This window comes from Echinops telfairi, unplaced genomic scaffold (genome assembly GCF_000313985.2).
Source record: "Echinops telfairi isolate 266 unplaced genomic scaffold, ASM31398v2 ScPeMD7_3;HRSCAF=10, whole genome shotgun sequence".
Lineage (NCBI taxonomy): Eukaryota > Metazoa > Chordata > Mammalia > Afrosoricida > Tenrecidae > Echinops > Echinops telfairi.
This window is the reverse complement of record NW_022103899.1, coordinates 49,429,899-49,431,947: the sequence shown is the minus strand read 5'-3', so window position 1 is coordinate 49,431,947 and position 2,049 is coordinate 49,429,899. Positions and strand designations below refer to the sequence as shown.

The window sequence follows — 2,049 nt, the reverse complement described above, 5'->3', positions numbered from 1 at the left end:
AAGAAAAGAAATAAAGACTCCCTGGCTTCTCTGTGCCTAGGTCAGACCACCTAATGTTGACATCCCATCTGTAATGACTGGCCTGGGTGCACAGGAGAAAGTACACTCCCTGGCCTCTCTGGGTCTAGGTCAGACCCCCTAAGGTTGCCGTCCCATGGGTAATGATTGCCCTAAGTGCATTAATACCCACCCAAACCCAAACCCAAACCCATAGGGATCCGACTGGGAATGGATTCCAACTCGAAGCGAAGCTATTGGACATTAAAGGACTGCTCCATACAGTGCCATGCAAACAGCCCGCCTTATCTCTCTCCCATCAGGAGGGGTGGCTAGCCAAGGCACCAACTGCCTTGCCGTGAGCAACCCAACGCTTACACTGCTGAACCACCAGGCCACTCCACTGCGTTTCTACAGTGGACTTTATTTGGGATCAAGTGGAACGCATCTCTGTGTCAAATTCTTTGCAGGCAGAAGGCGCCACCCCACGATTTGGCTTCAGCCTTGCCTTTCAGAATCCCGGAGACCTTTAAACACAGAAACCCAACACAGTTGTTTGGCATCAGGAGTGGGGAAGGCATTAAAGTTTAAATTCTTGGGTACTGTTTTTCCATTTACCAGTGGGTACTACAGTCCTAGAAACAAGTTTGTCAACTTCTGAGAGGCCAAAGCGCAGTGCTCCACTGGGTCATGGTTTCATAGGTCGCCTACATATCCCAAATGTATACATTTCTCATCAGTGGGTTTGCGAGTATACAGTATATCTCAGAGAAGAATAGGACAGGAAAATGGAGTTGGCAAACAGCTGTTGGCTATGGGATTCAGCAAACGCCAGAGAAGTGGCTTTTGCTTAATTCCGAACGCCCTTTTTGACCTCCTGCTCTCAAACAAGGGCGTCACGGTTTGGAGCGCTTCCTTGGAGTCCCGTGCCCGCGCTAGTCGCCTAGTTGGCCCGAGCGCGCGTGCCCCTTACCCAGCAGCACTGTGAGCACGAGCCACAGCAGCACCGACGCCGTCTGCAGCCGCCGCGCCAGCGGGATGTTGCGCGGCGCGAACTCGATCTTCATGATCCGGACCTGGTTGGGACAGTGCCGGCCGTTCGGTTGGGAACTCTGGCTTCTCTGCTGCTCGGACAGGAATGCGCCGCCAAATCAGGTCTGAGCTGGGTGCCAGTGGGGCGGAGAGGAAGGTGGTTCCATGGCCAGAGGGGCCGGGTGGGAGGGCGCGCTGGCGCTGAGGCTGGGGGCGGCCAATCACCTTCGAAGCCCTCGGCCTCCAGCGGTGGGGCCTCAGAGCCGCAGGTGCGCCCGGGGCGCATTGGCCAGCGCGCCCAGGCGTCGGCGAGAATACGCCCCGTGGGGTGTTTGCGACCTGGGAAGAGGTTCACCAGGCCACGGGCCTGAACCTAGTAGCACTGGAGATCTTGGATCTCCGCTGGGATCTGACCTTTGGCCCGCGGACCATTAGCCCAGAAATCGACCCCATTCTTGAGGACTGTCTGCGGCGGGAATGGCTGGCAAAGATCACTCGCGAGGAAGGCGCGGGATTTGGGTTCTTGGTTATTGAACTTGAACTAAGTCTTGGAACAAAAAGGTGTATTGTGGTTAGGTGCCATGGAGTTGGTTCCGACCCCTGAACGGTCCCAGGAACAACCGGGTGAAGCCCTGTCCCGCGCTGCGCCTGGCTCAGTTTTTCCTGTGTTTGAGCCCATTGTAGCCTTCCTCTCTTCTTTTGCTGGCCCTCTATGGTACTAAGCATGATGTCTCTCTGCAGGGACTGACCTCTCCTGGGAACAAGTCCAAAGTTCGTGGGAACTTCTTATCATTGCTTCTTCTTCTTTTTTTTAATCATTGCTTCTAAGGAACATTCTGACCACACCAGGCAGAATTGTTCTTTTGGCAGCCCATGGTGCTTTGAGTTGACTGACTTGACCAAGTGACTGGAAGCTGACAAAAAATAAATTCACCGCCAATGAGTCCATGCTGACTCATAGCAACCCTTGCGGGTTTCCCACACTGTAGAAATCCCTGTCTTTCTCCCGCAGAGTGGTTG

The 2,049-nt window shown here is 54.4% G+C and overlaps 1 protein-coding gene across 1 annotated transcript in view; it reads right to left on the bottom strand.

The window, feature by feature from the left end:
• MOGAT1 (monoacylglycerol O-acyltransferase 1) overlaps positions 1–1,064 on the bottom strand; it is a 32,792-nt gene extending 31,728 nt beyond the window's left edge. The window contains exon 1 of the mRNA XM_004701642.2: positions 971–1,064. Within this exon, the coding sequence (XP_004701699.1) occupies positions 971–1,064 (94 nt within the window). The remainder of the gene's footprint in view (positions 1–970) is intronic.
• Between the last annotated feature and the right edge of the window lie 985 nt (positions 1,065–2,049).